This window comes from Kryptolebias marmoratus, linkage group LG15 (genome assembly GCF_001649575.2).
Source record: "Kryptolebias marmoratus isolate JLee-2015 linkage group LG15, ASM164957v2, whole genome shotgun sequence".
NCBI classification, from domain to species: domain Eukaryota; kingdom Metazoa; phylum Chordata; class Actinopteri; order Cyprinodontiformes; family Rivulidae; genus Kryptolebias; species Kryptolebias marmoratus.
The window spans coordinates 25812892-25834167 of NC_051444.1; the positions used below are offsets into that span (position 1 = coordinate 25812892).

Below are 21276 nucleotides of genomic sequence, written 5' to 3' on the forward strand. Positions count from 1 at the left end.
GTAAATTATGTAGAGTTTTTTTTTTTTTGTGCGTGTGTGTGTGTACCCAGCTAAAAATGGAAACGCATCAGACGGAGAGAGGGCGGGCTATTTTTGGATCGCTCATGCAAAAGGATTTCAGAATATGCAATGAGGCAAAAGGGAGCCCGTTGGTTTCCGGTGCTACTTTCATTCACAAACTTCGTCTGCGCGAAGTGGACTTGATTGAGAGGACGGCCCGTTTATATAAGACCGCCAGAGCCATTCATAAATGCGGCCCGTCCACGAGACGCAGGGATCCTCGGGATTCCGGTTCACTGGCGCTCACATTTCGCGCGCGCGTGTATGTGTGTGTCTGTGCGCGTGGGCGGAGGAGATGCTGATGCTGAGCGACTGAGTAAAAGAAAAGAGCAGCTGTGAAAACGTTACAGAGAGCCGTTGTAGTGGGAGCTTTAATTTAATGTGGCCACGCTTTCTCAGACAAAGGCTCAGTCATCAATGCTGTGGCTACTTTATTATGCAGGGGTGACGTAAACCAAATAAAAAATGAACAACATAAGTTGGGAATTTTAAACATTATTTCCTTTTGTTTTTACAGTTTCTGTTAGATTATTATTATGCTATTTGGTACTTTTTGTAAAAAGTTCAACTTATGCAAAATCTAAGGTTGTCAAATGGCTGAAATGCTATGTTTCAAATTTTGATGCGGACTTTGAGTTGTGAATAGGACTTGGTGTGTAACCACATTTGCTCTGGCAAGATTAGAATTTCTGCAAGTAGATATTGATAACCATATTCTGATAAGTGCTTTTAAAGCCAAGATAACTGGATTTTTATGTGTTGGCAGAAGGCTTTCCTCTCTCAGAAAGTAGCTGCTTCAAGCGTCTGAAAGGTTTTAATGACTCTCTGCTTATTTGAAATTCTTCCTGTGGTGTTTTTGTGTTTGTTTCTTCAGTAAAACGCATAAGACCTCCTACTCCCGGTAATCCTTTGCCGACTGCAACCTTAAATTTCTGTTCAGGGCTCATTGGAGTAGAACTCTGTGTCGCCCTCTGCTGGCCAGAATGCGCAGGATTTTATGGATTCCTTTCTGATTTGTGGTATTACAAATGGACTCTGTTAGTCTGAAACCACTTTATTGGTTATCGTCCGCTGCTGAAGGCATCAGGGCGATAATGTTTTTGCCTATCTCTGTGTGTGTCTGTATAAGACACAAATGGTTAACATTTGTTAACCCAATTCAAGAGTGCCACCACAGCCAAATGATCTTTTGAAAACACAAAAATAGCTATAACTTAGTTGTTACCACATTTTTTCCTAGTATCTGTATCGTAGTAGCTGAGCATAAAGCACAACACATTCTGCAAGCCTTAAACACTGAGCAACATCTTTGCTTAAAACTTCCCCATTAACTGTCAGTCAGTACTGTCTGTCTGTTAGCAATGTATATCATGAAGCATTGGATGGATTTCAATGAAACTCTCAGAAAGTAATAATCAGATGTACGTCTTCAACCGATTAACTTTTAGAGTCAGTCTAATCCAAGATGGCCACCACAGCTAACTGACCTCAGGAAACACATAAATGGTAAAACGTCAGTCAGTTTTACAGATACTGAGCTAAAGTTTGATGTGGTCGTAGCTGAGAGTTATCTTCAGCACATCCTCCGAGCTCTGAACAGGTCTTGATACTGAACGAGATTGTGCATAGTTAAAAATTGGGAGGACTCCCGCGCATTGTCTAATCAGAGTTTGTGATGTCATGGAGGATTCAAAATGGCCACCAAAACAGGAGCATGTGCGTCAATGAGAAGACATGGCGTCTTTGAAATGATGCAGCTCTTCAGTTATGTACTAGATCATCCTTAAATTCAACCCACTGGTGTAAAATCATGTTGGCTCCATGAAATGAACCCGGTGAAAGCGGAACAAAGCAGAGGAGAGCCAGAAGTCAGCAGAGAAGCTGAAGTTAGGAGAATCTGGATTGTCAACATACAGGCCTGCTACATCCTGTCTTTATAAAATATAGGAACAATACTAGTGTCAAAGTAAAACATACTTGACAACTAAAAACAACACAATAAGGATCCAGACTTGAAATCAGGACATGTGCACTTTAAGGTTAAACCCCTTTAATTATATATCCAAATTATTGCTCAGACATGCAGCAGCTGTTAATCACATACATTTCTTGTATTAAAAGCAGAAAGTGTCATTGTGAACATAGTGGATTAACCATGTTCTAATACATTTTGAATGTAGTTTTCCATGACAATTTGACTAAAGTCTCATAAAATTGTATATTGTAGGGGTACTTACCTATGGAAGGATATTCCAGACACTTTATTGCATTTCTTGGTGCAGTTATGACATGCACACGACTCAGGCGTGCTGATTGATTCCTTGTTTTGATAATGACAACGATTGTCCATTGCATCACACAATCACGTGACGAGTGCTCCCTCTCTATTTTTAACCCTACGTGCTCAACCCCATTTACAAGGTTTGACTCCCTTTCTTCTTACCACAAGATGATTTTAGTTTAAAACTCTGGCATATCAAGGCGGCAGGTGGTTTGTTCCTTCATGGAATAATAAGCTTTCAATTTCTTAGGGTTTTGTCTGTAATTAGTGCACTAATAGTTGGACATCAGTTATCTCTGTAAACACCTTGACTGATCCCTTTTCTTGTATGCCATAAGTGATTGACTACTATCTGGTGGCTACTTTAAGGTACCTGCAGTCCAGCTTTTTATGTCCTAATCAGGTTTTAGTGATGCCAGTGAAGGCCTGGGGAGTGACATGTTACTATGTTGATAATGGGATTTGATACGCACACAGGAGCACTATCATCAGGACACTTAGCCAGTCTGACCTAGTTTTCAGGAGACAACAGCAGTTCCCAAAATAGATCTCGTTTTATTTGAGTGAAGGGAACATGCAATCAGCTGTAATTTTTCATTTTTTCTTTTTTTTTTTTCTTCTGCTCCGAGTGCGAAACCGTTCATTCTTAAAACGACTAAAAATAACCCATCCCATGTGTTTCTCTCATCATTTTGCCTGCAGACTCTCTCGTACCCCCACCACCCTCCCCCCCCCCTCTCTCTCTCTCTGTACTATTTTTAGTTGCCCCCAGGATCCCCCATGTTCGTGTTTGTCATTTTCCTTCCTCTTTTCCTCCTCCGACTCCCTTCTGTTTGGCTCTCCTGCAGCCCTAGAGGATGCTCGGAATCTCCGCGTCATCCACACTCGAGAAAATCATAAAAAAAAGGAAGATGGGCACAGGAAAAGGGTCGATACGCAAATAAGTGGAAAATGGAATGAATAGGATCGTGCACAAATCTAAATAGTTGCTTAAAATGAAACTGCATTACCTCTGAAAGAGTATTAGATCGGCAGAAATGGCCCAAGCACCTGCTGTTCCATGTTGTTGCAGCTAATAAGATTTCAACCTCCCTCTGCAACTGAATCACATTTAGAAGAACGCAAAGGCCTGTGTCGTTATGGAAGTTGTTAGACTTGACAGTCAAAATAATCCAGGTTAAACAGTAGATTTTATTTTTTTAAATTGATCCTGGATAAGTCTGAAAGTGTATAATTATGGTATTCATTCACTTATTTTGACATATGTTTAAGATTTGTAAGATTAAATGGTAGCTCTAGACATGTTGTCTAGGCCTGCCTGACATCAGATGTATCATATGGCGTTTTGTAAACAATGAATGCATAAATATATTAAAAGCTTGAAGGAATGCATATTGCCCGCTGCCTTTTATGACAGATTTTTAGACTAATTTTCATCTTACATTAACTTCAGATTGTAAATGTTGTGCACAGTCTCGGCTAATATTGTGAGGTTTCACAGGATGCATTACCTTTTCAGGATGTGTTGACCATGAATTAAAGCAGTTTTATGTTTTTGCTTATTAGCTGCGGTGGCCATCTTAAATTGGGGTGACTCCAAAAGTCAGTTTATAAATGTACATCCTGAAATTCCTTTCTGAGACTCATTAAGATCCATCCAGAAGTTCAGGAGATATTTTGACAAAAGCATCATCTGCCTTCACCTTTTTGTGGCGTGTGGTAATTATAAAGCCATGAAAAGGATACGATGGCCACAAAATTGATTCTTAAAAATCAAATAATCCTCATCATGCTGCATCAAACCCTGTCTCCATCAGGTCTTGATATTTAAAAATACCTGCCATACTGCCATACTCTCATTATTGAACACAAGTTAAGCTGCATTTATTTAGATGCAAACACTAGTCTCAACTCTGAAGATGCTTGTTTTTTCTCCGCTTTGTCATATCACTGCATGTAGGGTTTAATGATCTTAAGTGTATTAAAGGCCCTGCCTGCAGATCTTAGAGGCTGCTCTCTCCAGTGCACCCAAACATAATGGTGTGGTCTGATTTAACGATTGAACCAATGTTTTCATCTTAAGTGCACTTTACCCCGTCAAGGAGACCTGAGCCAGGATGAGGAGGGAAAAAAAAAAATAAACCCGACAAATAACATGAAATAAGTCCAAATCGAATGAGTATAGATGAGTATTCCTCTGTAAGCGAGGCTTTGCAGGTTACACAGGGACAGGCTAAATCCACTTTTTGTTATATTTAGCCTGAGTTGTGATGAATAGCTCCTTCTGAAAGACAGCAGCTGCTAAAAATAGTCTGCTGCTGCTGCTGCTGTTTGTGCCAGGCATTTCCAGGGCGTCTGCTCGCTCTGCTGATGACAGAAAAGACCTTGTTTTCTCTTCCTTATATCTTCCCTTGTCACATCAAGTTCTCTCCACAACCCGCCCCCACCCCCCGCCCACTCCAGTCAGCAATGCATTAGTTTGCACTCACACTCAGAGCTCTTTGGCCTTGAAAGATCGTTTCTTTCTTTTTGCATTTTTTTGTAAAGTGTTTTTTTTTTGTGACGTGCCACCGTCATTACTGTTTTTTTTTTGCACGCTATTGTTCAGACGTCAGAAGTTTCAGCAGGTGGCAGCATTCGTCCGTTTATCAGTGCTGCCACGTGCAGCTTTGACTTTCTGCAGTTATCGCCGTTTCCCTTGGACTTTGAGCCTGACGCTGCATGTCACACGAGAGGAAACGAAGAGGAGGAAAAAAAAACATAATCACGAATAGTGAGAGACAGGAGAATATCAATCAGAATTTAAAACAACTTTTTTTTTGGTGTAATTATTACTTTTATTTCTGTGTTTTTTGCTGCATAATCTCAGGACAGTCCATGAAGTTGAAGGATGGATCTGTCTTTCTGTCAGTCTTTTTTTTTCTTTGTTTGTGTTAAGCAGTCTTTATTTAGAGATAAAATAACTGTATACACAAATACTAGTCACCCCGATTTAAGATGATGCTAATTTGTAAAAAACATTAAACTGCTTTAACTCGGTCCCTCATTTATCTTACTATTGTAATACTACCAGGTGCAAATAATTGTTTAATGATACAACCTTCTTTCAGTTTGAATGAACTATATTCATGTATAGAAATAATTGTAATGTTTCTAATTAATTGTGATTTTTGTTTTGAGAATAGTGTGTTTTTTTTCTTTTTTTGTCTGCTTATTCGATTTGTTTGTCTTTTGCCTTGTAGTTGTGACAGGAGCCACAGATGGGATTGGGAAAGCATATGCTGAGGAGGTAAGCTTTCTGTGAAAAGGTTTCGACTCCCAAAAGTAATGCCTAACAATGCTGCAGTTTGTATTTATAATGTGAGCAAAAACTTCCATTTTTGTTCATTTTGTTTTTAAAAGTTTTCCTCTTAAAGCTTAATTTTAGTAAAGACACAGTTAACGTTGTGACAAAGTTTCAGTTGGATTTTTCACATGGAAACTAGGGTGGCCGACAGGTAAAAACGCGCCGCAAACACTAAAACACAAACACAGTGAAACAGCAAAATGCTGAAACACAGGAAAAAAGACAAAAGCAAAAACATACAACCAACAGAACAAGTGCAAAGGAAAAATCCTGCAAGTACCCAAAACACTACCCCCCCCCCCCCAAAAAAAAAAAACAAAAAAACACCAGCAAGTTAGATAAAAAAAAGCTGCAAACTAACTCCACATAATGGAAGTTCACCAGACCACTAGGGGGACCGAGGTATGATATCTGCGCTCCACGTGTCTTCACTTAGGAACCATCAACAAATTACCAAACTAATGACACTTGCAAAACAAAAATAATGTTGAATTGTTTCAACATTTCAGCCTCCATGTCATGTGAATTATAGGTGTGCGTTTGCACCCGTCGGCCACCTTAGGAAACCCTTTAAAGAAGTTTGACAAACTAGAACCAATAGGGGGGGTGCGCCAGTTTGTTTCTGTTGCTTCTGAAGTGTGATCCTTGCTAAAGAGAAACTTTGTTTCAGGAAGATATTTTAAGTTCCTCGTTGTCTTTGTTGACTCTCTTCGATCACAGCTCGCCCGCAGAGGTTTTTCCATCGTTCTGATTAGCAGATCTCAGGAGAAGCTTGATGACGTTTCCAAGGCGATCGGTGAGAAAAGTTTATGCTTATGTTGTGGGGGGTACCAAGCTGTGAAGACATAGAGGACACAGGAAAAATGTCTTCAGAGTGGATCTTTATTTTACCCCAAAAATGACAAAGATCAAAGTTCAAATATAGTTAACTGGCCCATAAAGGAGGTCTGCTAAATATAAATCTATTCAAACAGTGACTTGGAGAATATTAACTGAGCAAACCTTAACTCACCAGACTGACCTACAAAGACACAGAAGGGGAACTTGTACAGTGATTTGGTCCGACCTTTTACACACAAACATCATTACTAACTAAGAACCTAAAACACCCCCCTTGCTAACAAGCACACGGTTGGTCCTGCTGAGCTGGCATTGTGCTTTCAAAGTCCTCAGCCCTTGGCCACACCTCTTGCCCAGACAGGAAGCTGCCAACTCACCCAAACCAGGTAACTTAAAAAAAGAGACACATAATTTATCTAACAGACCTCAATATATGTACAGCTGCAGAATAAAATAAACCAAAGAGGTGAGCGTGTGGACTGATTTTACCAATACGTGGCTGAGTCTATCACATGTTAATATTATTAATATTATTATTGTATTTAATCATGTCACATCACTGTGAAATATAATTAATCGTACTCGTAGCTCATTTTGAAACAAAGAAAGTCAATAGTACTTGAGGTACAAGGACAAATGACTAATATTGGTTTTATATTAATCATAAAACCCTCTGATCTGACGGTCACCCCTAATGCAGCTGTACAACCTCATTTATCCTGAGCATGAAGTGTTTACCATCCAGCCAACCTAATTGACAAGTGACTTAATGATTTGTAGAGCCCACAATCTATCAAATATCGGCCTAGTCTCGAAACTCACTCTCACCTCAAGCTCACGCCTCCAGCTGCAAGACCCTTCACCCCTCTTCCTCATGGTTCCACCTGGAAAAGCTCACAGATAAGAACGTTTTCTATATCCCAACAGGAATCAAGAATGTTAGGACACTTATTGGTTGGTTTCCAAAGGAGTGACCCAGAAACAGACATCCTGTTCCCATCTGAGGCATTAAAAAGTGCCAGGACAGTCTGATTGAAACCCTATTTTTTTTTTTTTAAATTACATTTTCTAAGCGACCAATTAAATCCATTTCTTTATATTAGACCTTTATTATTCCAGACCCTCTTCAAAAGCATAGCTGAGGTATCTGGTTTAAACTCATTTATAGTAAATTTCTTTCTGTTTTTTGTGTTGTTCCAATCCACCCAAAAGAATTCAACATCTGTATAACAAAACATGTAGTTGCAATAACTCTCTGAGAGAAATTCTTCATTTTCTGGGAAGATTTCTGGGGCTGCCAACACTTTTGGCCACGACCCGGACCTCTCCTTCGGTTAAATTTTCTCTGGCCAAAGTCTCCCTCAAAAGTTATCACAAACTCTGTTTTGCCTCAGACTTTCTCAAATGTCATGTTACATACATTTACTTTTGCTTTGGTTAAACCTTTCTAAAGTATAATGTTGTGATATCAGATATTCACAACCTGCTTGTTACCATATCTGTTTATTACAATGAACGTTACACAAAAGGTGAAAAGATGCACGTTCTCACCGTCAGTGGCTTGTGTGTAATTTATGGGCACTATCACAAGTATAAGAAGTCACAGAACCTTAGGGGGTTCTGACTCTTTCAAAGTTATGAGACTGATTTTACTATTAACAGTAGGATCATAAATGTTTTTCCCGCTGGACGGGGGGTTCCCCAAATAAGTGCATAATTAAGTAATTAAATTACCCCTACAAATGTAGCACTTAATTTTCATCTGTTGAACATGTCATCCCTTATTCAGTCATTTGTAAAAGTAGCCAAGTCATTTTGATTTTAAGTTCTCCTGTGAATTCATTAAATTACATAAAAGCCTCTTTTTACAAATGGGATATCCTCTCTGATGATTCTTTCAGTATCTTGTCATAGTTCCTATGTAACTATGTAAAAAATTTGTTTTCTTCAGCTTCAATATGTGCGTTTACTAAATTTAAATCCATACGCATGTGTTCAGCCAGCAAATGTGGCGTGGAGACCAAAACGATTGCGGCGGACTTCAGCGCTGTGGACATTTATTCGAAGATTGAAGATGGACTTGCGGGGCTGGAGATTGGAGTTTTAGGTAAGACTCCAGCAGGTGCAGAGGTCACCTTACTTACAGAAAATGCAATTATTTATTTACAAATTCCGATTCATTGTGGATTCCTCTTCATTTCACTGTTAGAAATGTGAGCTTTTCATGAAAAGAGGTTAATTTATCAGTGCTTTGCTGCCCTCTAAAGACTAAGAAATGAATTACACCTTTAAATGCACGTACGGTAGTGTCAGTGTTTCGCTCTGTTCTTAATCCTTGTCATCATTGTCTATTTTCTCTTGTTTATAGTTAACAATGTTGGCATATCCTATTCGTACCCTGAGTTCTTCCTCAGCGTTCCCAATCTGGACACTGTAAGTTTTTATTATTATTATTATTGTTTGACAGTAGGTTCTGAGAATTTAAAATTTGTGTGAAAGCTAGAATTTTAAAGCATTTGATGTCATCATTCGGTCTGAACAGCAATGACAACAATAGCACAGCACAGACCTTTTTGTTTTTATTTATTTGTTTACATTCTACTCTGTCTAGATTCTCCCAACACTCTTTTCATAAAAGTCTCATTTCTGCTGTGATGTGTGATGTTGTGTGTTTGGTCAGCTCGCTTATGTTAGACAGAAGACCTGGTTGGATCAATCAAGTCCACTTTAGAGTAGATCGATATCCTGTGAGTGGACTGCCTCGCTCTGCTTTTATCAGTCTGGTGCTTTTTTCTTTTTTTTTAAACTGTTCTGTTGAAGAAAAGACCTTAAAGTGCCGGCTCCTAACTCGTTAAATCATTCAGGTTTGTAGGTAGTAGAGTAATGTTTGTCATGCAGCTTTAAAGATCTATAAAATGAGTTTAGCTTGTCTTTTGTAGGTGTGTGTACGTTGTTTATTCTGTCAACGCTACTTTAAATAACAAATGTCAGGGCCTCTGTTTATATTTATCTGTTTATTTATTGTTCTTCTCAAAACTGATGAAACTGTCACGGTTTTTAAATGATAATTCGTACAGTTGCACAAACCTGACCTGCAGCAATAATGCTCCTTTTTTTTTTGATTGTGTGTGTGTGTTTCAGTTCATAGACACAATGGTCAACATTAACATAACATCAGTGTGCCAGGTGAGTGTTGCACCATGCAGTGAGGCTTTTTGAGCACATTCATCTCAAAGGAAGCCTCTTTGAAATGCTAATGTTAAAACAAATCCAAAGTGCAAAATAAAGCAATCATGACTGCATATGCTGATATTTAGTTAATGCACCTTTAGCAGCAATTACAGCCCTGACTCTGCATGCACAGATAGGTGGATTTGTTTTTGATCCAAGGGTAATGTATTTTTAAACCATTTTTTTTTCTTGGTGAAATGCTCCAGTTGAATGGAATAAAAAATGGAAAGGTCCGAGGGTGGATAAAGTATTCAAAAAGTGCTTTCATGTCTGTTCAGAGAGCTAAAAGCAGAGGTGATTCCAAACGACTGAATCAGTCAGCACCTGATGGGCTTTATAAACTTTAAATTAGTGGTGTTTGTGTGGCGTCTTGACCACTTTTGAGTATTTAAGTCTGTCCACGTGAACTCAAGGTGATTTGTGATGTGAAGACAGCCTTACAGAGCAGGGAATACACACTCACACAGACAAAACGGTGACTTAAAGGACAGGAAGTGACTTCCATCTCTGTCCACCATGTTCAACAGCAGCTAAAGTCCGCCCACTCCTTTAACACTTAATTTAGGTTATTCAATATTTCTTCAAATGGCTCCCTCTGCTATCATTAACATTTCCTCTCTGTCTTTGTCTCGCTTCTCTGACCACCTCTTCACATACCGCCCACACGCACGCATGTTTGCAAATGTGGAGGAGCACATTCACACACACTACGCACAATAACTTTTTTTTTTCTCCTTTCTGTCAGTATTCTGTATCTGTGTCAATTCTCTTTTTTTTTTATTGTTCTTTCAGATGACGCGTCTAGTTTTACCTCAGATGGTAGACAGGTAAGTTTTTGGGTCCATGGGGGGGTTTAGTTCCCACATGTTGTTGATGTTGAAATGTTTAAAAGTACCGATGTTTAGAAATATTTATAACCACTAAAAACAGTGAGAATACGGAGCTTTATTAAAGGCCTAGCATTCCTTGAAGGAATCCATATCGCCCGCCACCTTTCATACCAAAAATCTTCCCACGATGAGAAAGAACAGAGTTGGATTTCCAAAACCTCGAACATGACCTTGTGCAGTTTTGGGAGATCTCGTGTGATGTGTTAGTGACGTGTTGAAGATGACAATTAGCTGTGGCGGACATCTTGAATTGTGTTAATCAGCTGTAGATGTTCACCCAATGATTGCTTTCTGAGTTTCACTAAAATCTGTCCAGTGGTTCATGAGATATGCTAACAGACTTCCTTATTGCACGATCAGTTAAAACTCAAAGTATGTGATGGGAACGACTCTTATTTACTAGCAAGTGATTGTAAAATTGGCCGTTATAGCCAGTTTGGTACTCAGCACAAATATTAGACAAAATTGCTTAGCTGTGGCAGCCATCTTGGTGCCAAAAGTTCCGTAACTGCTTTCTGATTACTATATTATGTCTAGCTGTTCATGAGATATTTTGCTAACAGACATACGGTGATGATTTTAACAATTAATGCCAAAGTTTTAAGCAAAGACGCAATGTATAGCGCTTGGAGTATGTGTTAAAGCTGACTTTCAGCTACTACAACACCAAATCCTGGCTCAATATCTGTAAAACTGCTTAGCTGTTCTGGCCATCTTGAATGGGATTGACTCTAAAAGTCACACACCTACACCGGCAAAAACATTCTCGCTGCCTCACCTTAGGCCGCGGACGATGAATAGGTTTGCAGATTGTAGGCTTCATTAATATTATAGAGATGGAAATTAGATGTAGGATTGTAGGAATTTGTTTCTTCAAAGAAATTTGAAGTCTTGTTTTGCTTTCTTAAAATGATAATAAAAAAAGTAAAGTACGTATCAAAACAATAGAGTGCATGGCATATACTTGTAAGTAAATGTCAACTACATACAGGTTTATGCCACCATGTTCACCTCAAATTGAAAAAACAACAACAATTGGCATCATGTAAATGCATGTCCTACAGTATACTGGAGTTTTGAGTCTTCCTTTCTGTCATTACATCCCTGTACCAACACAGTGGCATGGATGTATTTTACATTACTCAGTTAAATTAGTTAAAGCAACTCGGAGCATCCTAAATATGAAATATGACATTGTATGCTTTTTGTGTGATTCCTACTGCTACCAAAAGGGGGAGACAAAAGTTTCACACGGTACACAAGCTGTAAATCACAATATAGAAAAATGAGATGTTTGATGTTGCAGGGGTTTTATTTTTTTGTCGCTAAAAGATACAGCAGTACTGATTACGGAAAACAGAAATCTCCAATTAAGTAGATTGGTAAGCAATTAATTTCGATGTGTTTGTATTCCCAAATTAGATTTGGTTTGAGTTGAAAACAGTGCAGTGATTAAGTTCCTGCTTAAAGAAATATTTTTTGCCACCTCAAACTAAATTTCCACGTATTACATTAGAAGGACCGGGGCTGTTGGGATCTAACATCAGTGAATAACTCCATGAGGGTTGATTCCTGCAAACTGCCCAACATATATATATATATATATATATATATATATATATATATATATATATATATATTTTTTTTTTTTCCTCCCCAAAATAAGATTCATATTCCCCCCCAAAAAAGGAAAATGCTGGCTGAAGGCACCACAGGCTGAAGCAAAAATGTCATCAGATTGTAAACATTTAAGTATTGATGTTGCTGTATCTTTGATCTTATCATTATCCACCAGCTCTACTTTGATGCACTACGAGTGCAGCTTTGGCTCAGCATGCAAGTACATGCACTACCATATTCTTTTATCTTGCTCAGATTGATTTCAGGCTGAAGTGGCTGTTGCCCCTTTTTTCTCTCCCAGAGTCTGTTTCTGTCTGATGTAAAATAACTTTTTTTTTTTTCTCTCCCTTTCTTTCCATCTGGTTTCCAGGAAGAAGGGGGCCATCCTCAACATCTCATCTGCCAGCGGGATGTACCCTGTTCCTCTCCTCACTGTCTATTCTGCCTCCAAGGTATTTGCGCTACGCGGCGTATGACCTTCCCATCGAGTGTTACTTGAAGGGAGACGTGTAGGTACCACCCCAGCTCCATAAACAGTTTGTGTTAACATACATTGTAGCCTTCGAGGAGAAATCCATCCTTGCTTTTTTGTCTTATGAATTATTCTTTCTCATTGACCAACACAGACTGAGGCAAAACGGAATCGATACGGGAACGTTCACTTGCATGTAGGATTAAAGTGACAGACTGTTTTGCTGTCGCAATTCCCAAGCATGAAAAACACATTGAGTAGTTTTTTTTGTTTTTTTTTTTGTCCAATGTTAAAGTAGAACTTAAAGCTCGTGAAGTGGTGTATGCAGTGTCAAAACATTAGATACCAGTTTTTTCTTAGCTGCTTTTTACTCTTCCTGATTAATGTGCTGCCATTTTCAGTTCAAGTTTAAATAAGCTCATAAACAGTATATTTAGTAAACGCTATGAAAGGACATCGATTCCACAGGCTTTTGACTGCTTTCTGCGTTTTGAATGTGTGAATATAATTCCTCTTGAGCTCTTTGATGTTGAGTTTGTGAACGGTATGACCTTAATGACCTGTCTTTTCTTAAAATAGGCATTCGTGGACTTCTTCTCACGAGGACTGCAAGCTGAGTATAAAAGCAAAGGGATCATCATTCAGGTAAAGTTTGTATGCGTTTCATAATGTCTGATGGCAGTATTTGTAGAATCCAATGTTTCAAAAATACGTTTGATCAAAATCCACGAGGCTTGTCACAGGGAATCGTCATGTGTCATGTTTGATTCTTTTGCCCCCCAGAGCGTTTTGCCATTTTTCGTTGCAACCAAGCTGAGTAAAATCCGACGGGCCACGCTGGACAAGCCGAGTCCAGAGCGATACGTCGCAGCTGAGCTCAACACTGTGGGACTGCAGACGCAGACCAATGGCTACCTCCCACACGCCATCATGGTAAGCCCGGGAATGTAAAACAGGAGCAAGTGTCACATCCCAGACTTTGAAGCAAATATGCTCTCAAAATTTCAAAATATATGATGCCTACAAGTGAAAATGACTTATTTTAATTTTCCCACAGCAGCAGATAACTAGTTACTATGGAAACCTGATTTCTGATTCTAAAAGGCTTATTTGGACAGAGTCTGTTTCCGAATGTCCTGGAAATGTTTCTCCTTTTGGATTTATTCACAGTCATTCATCTTTGCTGTGTTACATTTGCTCAGCTCAGGTAGACCAGTGGTTCGATTCCTGTTGTTCAGTCAGCTGTGGGGTGATGAAGAGATGCATACATTCATTTTCTGATCTTTACTGGAAACCTGAAACAAATCTGACTCTAAAAGTGAGCAGTGCCGAACTGGAACAAAATTAGGATTTCTATTGAAATTTAGCAGCATGTCAAACATTTCATGTCAATGTGTTTTTTTTGTTTTTGTTTTTTTTTTGCCGTCTGTAGTTTGAACTTAGATTTGGTCACTAGGGAAGAGTCACAAATTAAACTAAATTTAATCTGCAGAAGTATTCAAACACTTTTCAGGCCACAGAAAGCAGATTTTTGTAACCATTTCTTCATTTTAAGCCAAGTTTAATTTAAAAGTACTCATGCCAGTTTCATAAAGACCAATTTAAAAAACAAACAAACAAACAAAAAAAAAACAAAGTAAGAAACAATATCTGTACTAATTTTGAACTCATATTTATTTAATGTGTACCTAAATCAAAAATTTGTAAGCATATTTTGTGAATGGCTGCTGATTACCAGGTGCGTTAGTTTATCTAAGGAAACAGCCGAAGTGTCTGAAGAGAAGTCAACAATGAACTCATTCATGAAAGAGCCATTTGGGATCAAAAAGTCCAACAATTTTTATATTAATACATATACATACATATAATACATATTTATTCTCTGTTCACTTTGAACCGCCTTGTTGATGAAAAGTGCTATATAAATAAATTTGACTTGATTTGTTAAGTAAAGTAGGCAAAGAGGATTTTAAAACAATCTAAATTGAAATAAACTTAAAAATGGGTGAAGTTCATCTTTTTTTTTTTCTGGAAAACATAATCAGTGACAAATTTGTCTGTCAAAGGCTGCTCTTCAAATATTTCAGCCTTAAATTTGCTGTCATTTCTGTAATTTTAGAGCCGACCCACCTAAACATCTTCTCTGAGATTCTACACTGTTCAGTTCCACCATATTTGTTAACCTCCACAGACCACAAGCAGCCTAATGAAGGTCGAAGTTCGCACTTGGTTTTCGGAGGAATCATCTAAGTGCTTTGTTTACATTGAGTGCGTACCTGCATTTCGCAATATCATGGCAAACTACTGGCGTAAACGCTTTCAGGCTGCACCATTTTATATTGTTACGGTCAACTTTTTTACTTTTTGTTTTATAGTTTGTACCTTTAAGCTGAAAGACAAACACTGCTGACAGTTTACGCTCCATAGATACACCAGCTGTGAAAGTTTCATCTTTTATCCTAAACTGACCACTTAGAATGACTGAATAATCTTCTGAATATGCATCATTAAGCTCTAATTTTAAAATGATGGCTTTGGGTAAATGCCCCCCCCCTTGCTTAATCTAGTCCATTTATATAACCAAAATGAACAACTGAAATGCACCTCATGCAGTGTGAATGGCACTAAAAAATACTGACAAGTGCAGCAAGTCAGTTGTACAATTTTAAGACTGGAGGTTTCTGTCAAAGTCATGAACCCGGTGCAGGTTAACATGTGGACGATCAGGTGAGGACATGCCCTGGCAACAGTAAGAAAAGACTTCAGGTTCCCTTTCTACAAGTTCACCTCCACTGACTGAAGTGATGTTGTTCCCCCAGCTACGATAAGCATCTGCTTTAAAACATAAGCATAATGAAGTAGAGCGCTCCACTGGCTTTCAATGACGTTTGCATCTTAATAACATCTTAACAGAAATGAGATGGAAACTCAAATCCAGGTCCAGGCTTTCTGCGGCCGCCTTCATTTATCATGAGACAAAAAATAAAATAAATAAATAGTCTTGTTTTTCCTCTCGCCCGTTCATCCAGGCCATATTGGACAGCAGTGGACTTTGTGACCTAAATATCAACAATCATGTTTATCGATTACCCATTTGTATAACCACCCAATTTATTACGGCACACAGGTGGTCAATAAATCATGTTCAACATAAATGGCTGTTATTAATCCTGTGCAGTCACCAGTTTTCGTGCATAAATTCGGCACAGATGTTGTCTGCCTTCAGTTCACAAAGCCACGAGCAGCAGACAAGTCGTGTTGCTGTGATTATCTGATAATCCCTCTCTGTTCACTTGTGTGGCAAAGCTCTTCACGTTTCACAGTTTTAAGCCCCGGTTCGCCGGTATCTAATTTAGTTTGTTCTAAAGCTGCAATCTGCAACTTTCTGGAAAAAAAGAAATAAAATAAAATAAAATAAAAAACAGGAACATTTGCTCCGTTAAATTTGCTGTAGCTCATTTTTCTTTGGGGGAACAATTATAACGACAGAGCACAAAACCCGAAACGATAAACCCAAACAGATATGGAATCGAGAGGAATTTGACTTGTTTTGAATTGGCACGGAAGCTCAGATATACTTAAGTGTTCCTGCTAAAACCACTTTACAAATATAGTTTGAAATTCCATGCGGTTGTTGATATGCTGAAATAAATTTGTTGAGCCAAGCGGTGTAATGATCCGATATCCAGTTACAGCTTTAAAAATAAAAAAAATAAAATAAACTGAAATGAAATGAATAAAGCTAAAATAAAACTTGTTGGTAGTACACATGGCACTCAAAAAGACAATCAAATGTTAATTATCTTTTTTTTGCAGTTTTACAAAAAAAAAAATTATTTCACACTGAAATAGCAGGTTTTCTATGCAGTCCTAAAAATAATGGAATTATTAATTATTAATTAATCTCATTCTCTAGAAATGCATGGATAAAGAAAAATAAAATGTGGAAAATCATATGAGTTTCCAGACACTTTTACTTATTTCAGCTCCTAAAAGATAAAAGTCAGAATTTCTATAAAAAAAGTAAACAGCTCAGACAAAAAGCTTTTCTTTTATACAAGATAAAAACTCAATTACTCCCGATGTCAGCAGCCAGCGAATCAGAAACACATCGTAAAACACTTTGTAAACCTAGCTCAGATTTTATTAAATGCCATTAAAGTGCAGATAATTTGTCTGTGTGTGTACTGTATGCAGCTTGTCAAAGAGCCCTAAAGCTTACATTGATTTTTATTTAGAAATAATTTTACAAAAATAAAATGTTTTATAAGAAACTACAGTATGTGATTAAGACCATTAAAGGGGTAGTTCTGTGTGAAAAGTAATAACCAGTTAACATCCTACCTGTTGTAGGTAGCCGTCTGAGTGTTGAGAGTTTTAATCTGACAAGACTGACAAGCTAATGGCTAGTCTGAATGCAGCTAAGACCAAAGTGGATTACTGCCTTCTTAAATCAGCTTCATGCAGATGTTGTTAAATTAACCTTTACACCGCTGCCAATTGTTTAACACACATGTATAAAATTCGGTGGTTATTTGTTAGAGCAAATGGCTCCCCGAAGCACTTCCAGCAGGGATATTCCTGCTAAGGTAACCGTGTAGTTTGAAAATGACAGCAGTGTAAAAGTTTATAAAGTCTTTTTTTTTTATATAACTGCTGTGAAACGTTTGAGGTTGGAGTTGTTTTACGGTGGCAGAAATCCACGTTGGACTAGTTATCAGCTTGTCAATCCTGTCACAATTAAAACGACAACTTGAGGTCATTCAAAGAGCTTTCTGCAAAGGTTAAGATAACCTAATTATTGTTCATAACTTCAACACGAAACACCACTTCAAAATGGCTGAACTACGTTACAGAATGTACATGGAAGTTTGTACTTGCGCATAAAGAAATTGCCCAGCGAACAACTGAAAATCCTGAAAGTTTGAATCTGGAAAAGTATGGAATTGTAAACTGGGAACTGTGTCGGAACCCCGTATTAATGGCTCCTACTTTACTGCCTTATCTACATCAAGTGTACATTGTTTCATGACATTAAACTTGGATGCTTCTGCATAATCAAGCCAACAAAGCGATAAGCAACATTAATCGCACACCTTCTAAGCTCTCGAGATGGTTCTGAAATGAGTTCATTATCTTTCCAGCGAGGCTGTGAAAGACCCACTGATGATGCTGCATAAATCTGCTTGTCGTTTACAAAGAGGACTTAAATCTCAAACGGATTCATCAGCCAGCGCTGCGACGCAGCGAGGTTGTAAAATTAAAGCCGAGTCACCTGACTTTGTTGCTAAAGTAGAAGAAATGTTCATTATTGATATTTGAACAGGCCACTAATGTGCCATATTTGAATTATTTGCAAATGAAGTAGATTTATCCGTGAACCCTAGAGATACACACCATCTGGCTATAAAGTTGGGGGTGGGGATTGTGTGTGTTGTTTTGGAGAGCACATTTGAGAATTAGTTCAAAAAGCAGTTGAAATGAGGACTTTGAGTTTTATGATCTCGTCAAACAAAAAGCCACGCAGATCAGGGATAATTTGAAAAGGGCGTCTGCATCAGAATGGCACTGTCGCTTGAAATTTGCCCCGTGCAAACACGCCTGCCACAGTTGTTGCTCCTGCGGGTCGGCGATTAATAATAAATGCTAATCTGTTATTTGTAAATGCCACCAGATGACCATGTAATTTCCCTCTGTAGGGTTGGGTGACTACAGCTCTGCTCCCGGCCAAGATGCTCAACAGCTACATGATGGGTATGGGTCTGTCCCAGCGCGCTCGTTACCTCAAGAAGCAGAAGCAGGGATAGATGGATCGGCGGCTGCTGGGAGCCGCGGCGACAGACAGAGAGGGAACCAGCTGTGTTAATGACGCATCCAACTACCATCATCATCATGGACCAAGCAAAGAAAAAGTGACAGTTTCTGGGCAACATCCCGGCTTTCCCCTCCGTCTGAAAGTGATAGATGATCCGAGTGAGTCTGTTAGCACATTAGATGTGTTCAATCCAAACATTTGTGTAAAAACTATTGCACCAATTGGTGCTTTTTGTTGAGTAAACAGCTTTAATTAAACATGGGAACCAAAACCAACTCCCAAAACTGACCATCTGTCTAGCAAACGTGAGGAGAAATGATGCTTTCAGGAAGAAGAGAAGATATAAAGCTGGATTTATTTGTGGTGTGATGTCTCTGAACATGTGTGTCTGTGGCTCCTGTGGGTGCAGCTTAAAGCTGTTTTCAGAAAACGCTGAAGGTGAAAACTTTGGCTTTTGCAAGCACTTGAGTTACCAGAACCCAAAAGGCCAGAACTCAGTTTTGGTTTAGAAACCCTAACCTTTCATAATTACATTTGTCATTTAATGTCTAATTTTAGAATATTCTTTCAAACACTAACAAAAAAAAAATCATCAATAGAATATGTTTTCAGCAGTATTAAAATGTTGGGGAGAAGGCCGCATCTATAATTAAACCACACAACCTTTTAGATGCAAAAATAACAAAAAAAAAGGGCAGTGTGTATAATCAGCACAAGGAGGAATTTTGTGGTTAAATCTGAAAGTGTTTTTTTGTTGTTTCCAACCTAAAAGCAATCCCTCTCTTAAACCTATAATACTGCTCAGAATTACCACCTTGGGTTTGATTTTGAGATGACAATTTGGTGGTTTCTTTATGCATGGATGACAGTAGATGTGTTATTTTATAACATCTACTGAATTAACTGATAAGAACCCCCCCCCATCCAAAAAATAAAATAAAATAAATAAAACATAACAAATAAAACACAAAACATCTAATGTCCAATACATTTCCTTGTTCTTTTCTAGAAACTGTAGGGTTTGTGTGTTCATGTATACCAATACCTCTTTGCTCTTTGAGTCATACATTCCTTTGTTTTTGGCTTTAGCTTGCAGTATGTTGTCTAACATTCTGAATAGTAAAATGCTCTGTCAAGGGAATAACTTGAGCAACTTTATCTTTTCAACTTTTCCTTGTTCGGGGTAACCTGGGTGTTTGACACAAACATTGTAGAAACCTTCATTTCATTCCTTCTGTCAATAAATTTGCTTTGCAGATACGGTCTCTCAGTGTTTACTTGTGACTTCTTGTGCTGGTGTAGATTCTCAGTCGTCCGGGACGTGGCAAATCCAAAATGTTCCCTGGACTCCTGTAGTTGAAGACATTTTGCTTCCTGCCTGAGTTGGAGTTCCAAGCTTTGGATTTGTGTTCAGTTGTACCTGTAGTCCTCTTGCTGCCTTTGGGTCAAAATGACTCCAGAGGCTAAGGTCAGATTTATTTACAAACAATATTTATTCAGGGATATGTTTCTATCTAATCATTATATAATATACTATATAATCATTTTATATCTTATAAATATAGGTACAGCCATTCTAATCTTAATGTTCCCAATGCCCTTGGGTCAAAATGACCCAGGAGGCCTCAGTTTAAAAAACAAAATTAAAAAAGATTCAGTGGCTTCATGACATGAAATAAACTCATCAGTTGAATGCTTGTTTTTTTTGTGCAGTCTGTTAGGCTGTAGTCTTAATATACTGCTAGGCTATCACAGCTGGGAGGTGTTGTACACTCGTATGGACCGGGGCACAACTGTAGTGACAGCTGTCACTGAACACACTCCTCTGCCTGATGACGGTTCCGTGCAGAGGTTGCTCTGTCCAGTATGGCGAGCAGCTTCTCCAGGCTCGTCCCCTCAGCTACGGTCCCGGCTGAATCCAGCTCCATGCCCACCACAGACCCAGTCCTTTTCACAAGTCTGTCTTGTCAAGGTATGCCTCTCTTCTTGCCATTTCCTCCGCAGCCCACCACAGGCTGATGGAAGATGTTAAAAGACCCCTTTAACATCCTCTGAAAGCACAGGGGGCTTTGTCCTTACCTGTGGAGTGTCTCCATGTACACAGAACAGTCCAGTTTGTCACCCGGCCGCAGATCCAGATATGTCCTGACCTCATCCACATAAACCCCTTTGATGGTCAAGACTCTCAAAATCCTCTTGATGATCACCAAGACTTTTGGAAACATCTTTTGGGGACTGAGGAAACAAAAGTGGAACTCCTTGGAAGGTGGCATCCCGTCACATCTGTCATAAAACTACCGTACATTTCAGAAAAAGTACATCATGCCAAGAGTCAAACACGGAGGTGGTAGTGTGATGGTCTGAGGCTGCATCAGGACTTGGAGGACTTGCTGTAATTGATGGAACCACGGGTTCTCCTCTCTCCTCTGAAGGACAATGTCCCGCCATCAGTTAAAGACCTGAAGCTGAAGCTCACTTGGATTCTGCAGCAGGACAGTGATCTGAAGCACATCAGCAACATTCCTCCGCAGCCGTGTGGGAAAACTCACAGCCGGTTATTACAAACACTCAATTGCAGTTGTTACCATGTAGGGTGACACAACCAGTTAGGTTTAGGGCCAAATGCCTTTTCACATTGGGCTACTTTGGTTAGGATCGCGATTTTCCTATAATAAATGAAATCCTTATTTAAGAACTGTATTTTGTATAACTCGCCTCTCG

At 38.8% G+C, this 21276-nt stretch overlaps 1 protein-coding gene across 1 annotated transcript in view; it reads left to right on the plus strand.

Moving 5' to 3' along the window:
* hsd17b12b (hydroxysteroid (17-beta) dehydrogenase 12b) overlaps nucleotides 1-19820 on the plus strand; it is a 23483-nt gene extending 3663 nt beyond the window's left edge. The window contains exons 2-11 of the mRNA XM_017414301.3: nucleotides 5584-5630; nucleotides 6408-6483; nucleotides 8527-8634; nucleotides 8896-8960; nucleotides 9669-9713; nucleotides 10551-10585; nucleotides 12639-12720; nucleotides 13320-13385; nucleotides 13524-13673; nucleotides 18440-19820. Coding sequence (XP_017269790.1) covers nucleotides 5584-5630; nucleotides 6408-6483; nucleotides 8527-8634; nucleotides 8896-8960; nucleotides 9669-9713; nucleotides 10551-10585; nucleotides 12639-12720; nucleotides 13320-13385; nucleotides 13524-13673; nucleotides 18440-18547 — 782 coding nt within the window. The 3' untranslated portion in view covers nucleotides 18548-19820. The remainder of the gene's footprint in view (nucleotides 1-5583; nucleotides 5631-6407; nucleotides 6484-8526; nucleotides 8635-8895; nucleotides 8961-9668; nucleotides 9714-10550; nucleotides 10586-12638; nucleotides 12721-13319; nucleotides 13386-13523; nucleotides 13674-18439) is intronic.
* Nucleotides 19821-21276: the final 1456 nt, after the last annotated feature.